This window comes from Notothenia coriiceps, unplaced genomic scaffold (assembly GCF_000735185.1).
Source record: "Notothenia coriiceps isolate Sejong01 unplaced genomic scaffold, NC01 NC01_scaffold00012664, whole genome shotgun sequence".
Taxonomy (NCBI): Eukaryota; Metazoa; Chordata; class Actinopteri; order Perciformes; family Nototheniidae; genus Notothenia; species Notothenia coriiceps.
In genome coordinates, this window is record NW_011345365.1 from 1 (window position 1) to 3,523 (window position 3,523).

At 42.7% G+C, this 3,523-nt stretch overlaps 1 protein-coding gene across 1 annotated transcript; it reads right to left on the reverse strand.

The window, feature by feature from the left end:
- Positions 1–1,276: 1,276 nt before the first annotated feature.
- On the reverse strand, positions 1,277–3,122 carry LOC104947552 (protein misato homolog 1-like). The gene is made up of 3 exons (XM_010773600.1): positions 2,955–3,122; positions 2,732–2,844; positions 1,277–1,819 (listed from the first exon to the last, which is right to left on the reverse strand). The coding sequence occupies exons 1-3, from the start codon at positions 3,095–3,097 to the stop codon at positions 1,566–1,568; spliced, it is 510 nt and encodes a 169-aa protein (XP_010771902.1). The 5' UTR covers positions 3,098–3,122; the 3' UTR covers positions 1,277–1,565.
- Between the last annotated feature and the right edge of the window lie 401 nt (positions 3,123–3,523).

The following is a 3,523-nucleotide window of genomic DNA, read 5'->3' on the forward strand; positions in this document are numbered from 1 at the left end:
TGTTAATATTTTCCACCCCTGATAAGTGAAGTCAAAATAAAACTAATTGGTGATACTATAGATTTAATTAGGACTATTTCATATTTTCCCCATTTGGGACACCTTATACGTTTAGTGACATAACTCCATGAGTATGTAAGCTACCTTAACACAATTATTATTGCTGGATTTAGTAGAACCACACCTTTCCAACAAGCCCTTATATGTGTTGCTATGGCAATCCATGTCAGAGTCACTACAAAGTAAAGAGAACATTCTACACAGATTTACATCTCCGCCTATTGTAGGTATGTGTTCAAATGACTGTATCTCCAATTTACATTAAGATATTGACATTCAGTCTTTTCTATAATGCAGAGGGATGTCCTGACCTCAGGTATGCCAAGTTTTAAACCTATCAGACCTTCCATTGTGAATCTACATGAGTTTATATGCCTCAACCCCCAGACGGCCAGGCTTTATTTTTAGTTTGGGGTGTCTAACTTTATATATCAATTTCACCACTTTTGCAGTAAAATATTTTTATACAACAATCCATTTCATGTATGGGAGGCCTTAGAGATGAGGAAAAAGTAAGTTGTGTTTTGTCCTAACTCCGGGAGGGGTATCTCGAAAACTAAAGCCCTTTTTGGCTGTTTGTCACAGGCCTATAAGTTAAATATCTCAAAGTGTAGAAGATATGAAAAATCTGAAGAAGTTGTATAGCTGAGGGTCTTTTGATCATTTTAAAGTTGGAATGAAGTCTAGCTGAAAGTATGTGGAAGGAGAAACATTTGGCGCAAGGTGTAGGTAAAAGAGGATTTGAAGGTACCTCCCATTGAGTTACATATTTTAGTGCTGTTGCACAGCATTCACACTAAATAGAAACCGTCAACTAATATGAATTCTGACGTCCTAGGTTGAAAATATTCAAACTACAAATTCAATATGTACTCCAACTGCAGCAACATTACATATTTCAATGACCTGTTTTCATTAAGAACTAAATGTGCCTGATGCTGAATGCCAGTGGCAGAAATCATGACAGTTAGCTACGGTCTTTTTTTAAATAAGAAAATCACTTGTCAGAATTAATAACAGGAAACCATTTTAAACAGTTTGTGTGACACATTCTAATTTGTAAAAAAAAGAGGAAACCAAGCATTTGTGGTGGCCGTCTTTTACTTGAATATGAGAGCATCCTTCTGCTTTTTCTGGCTGCTGGTTACTTTTTTGCATGTGCTATTCATGTTAATTCATAGGGCAACCTGTGCCCAAAACAGGAGCAACTTAACGTAAAAAAACAATCTTTTTATGTATACTTAGTATAAAAAACACATTTCATTACAGTTAAACAGTAATTTAGGGAAATGTAACCACAGTCCATACAGTCACATGATGCTACATTCATCACCTCAATGTGGTCTAACCTTCTAATATTCCCTCATCTGACACTTCACTTAATTCTGTTATATAAATCAAACAAGGGGCCCCGCTCCTCTTCTTGCTGTGCATGTGTGTGTGTGTGTGCATGCGGGCTGATGCGTTAGCAGTCTATTCAAATCACGACCAGAAAGCTACCAGCATCAGTAATCATCACTCTCTTCTGACGAGGAGTGCATCATGCTGTCGTCGCGGTAACACCGGGACAGTAGTCGCAGCTCCTCCAGGGCCTCCCTGTAGTCGGCCATTTCGGGCCCCTGGGAGAGGAAGCTGGGGGCCACGCGGCAGATGTCTAAAGTGCTGGCTCCGCGATGCATCTCGGCCAGCCAGGAGCCGAGCGATGTGGAGGACTGGAGGGACGTCATGACAGGGGCCGAGGAGACCACCGGGGCCGGAGCTGCAGAGGAAGGGAGGGAGAGAAGGTCGCCGGTTTTATTACCCGAGCTAAAAAGAACAGGTTATTGCAAAAGGCCCATTGAAAGTCATGGAATGGTTTTGGGTATCTATAAAGTTGTGCAATATCTTAAAGGTCTCCTATCATACTATTTGTAGGCATATATTATAGGTCTCAGATAAATAAAAATCACGGATTATTTATGAAACAGTATGGAGCTCAAACGCCTTTTCTCTTGCGGGTTTACCACAAGGTGAGTTCTTTTTTTATTTCCTGCTTTTTTACACATACTCTCTCCAGTACAAGTTAGCTCTGAGTGTTAGTGATCCTTGCTAATGTAAACAAAGACCATATTACGTCCAAAACACGTTGCGCATTGTTTCTGATAGCGACGTTCTACCCCCGTTTTTAGAGATTTGGGTATGGAGGAAAAGAGAGAGGGTTTACTTTTCTGACACTTTGTGAGTTCCCTGACACCGGAGACACACATTTATGTATAAAAGACACCAAAAAGTTCATTTTGCATGATAGGAGACCTTTATAATTACTTATATTTTATAATTACTTGTAGTTTAAATTAATCATTAAAAATCCTTTATAACATCCTGAACCCGTTGACAGGGCCCAGGCTAACCCCTGGTTTCAGCAGCAACTCACGTGTTCCAGGAGAAGATAAAATGACTGTTTTTGGAGTCCGATGGCTTTGCAGAGAGCACAGATCAATTCAATTCAAATTCAGGCACGTGTTAGATGTGCCTTTACCTCAGTCAAGGCACATCTAACACGTTGTGCTGCGGCCCCCTTCCACAGCAGGGCCTCGCTTTGCTTCACTGCTGGCCCTCCTGTCTGTTTAATTACTACTTTGACTTCTGAAACCGTCCCTTTAAGCTACAAAAAGAACACAAATCTGCTTACATCCACGTGGAGGAGGCTGGCTCTGTAGGAAGCCCTGGGCACCGAGGGACGGGGAGAATATCCGAGGGAAAGGTGGTGTCAGCTTACTGGGAGAGGACACCAACTGCAGAGCCCTGTGTGTGAAGATGGAGAGCAGATCGGATTAGAATATATTGGTTCTCCTACAGATAAGGAAGGAAAATGGACATGAGAGTTAACAGCATGTGGCAGAGAGGGGACTCACAGGGGGGACGAGGGGTAGAAGGTTCTGATGTAGTACTCCAGGACGTCCTCCCCTCTGTTGAGGCTGTGCAGAGGGGTGGGGGGCCGGGTCCCCGGGGCCAGAGAGCTGAGGGGAAACATGTTCAGCAACAGTTTAAAAAACATTTCCGTGTATCTGTTTAAGGCAGGGGTGGGGAACCTCCAGCCTCCGGGCCATATACGGCCCGCGAGACCATTTGGTACGGCCCTCGAGGTAATTTATAAACACACGCAAAAAAGAAAAAAATTCAAGAAATCTAGACCCGCAAAATAATTAAACAAGCTTGTTTTTCCTAGCCAAGGTCAGGGTCTTTGAACACAACACGAGCCTAACGTGTCATCACGTGGTATATGTCTCGTCTGACAGGAGTGTAGTTCTAACGGAGAGCACCAGAACGCGGCTCCGGGCTGGGACTTCACAAATTGCAATACCCATAAGGAGCTGTACACATGCCGCAGTGTTTGCGTGGCTGTCTCTTTAGTTGAAAGCCCAGTTGCGATCTGTTCATCTGTCATACTAATCATACAGTCAATAACTTAGTTGTTATTAGC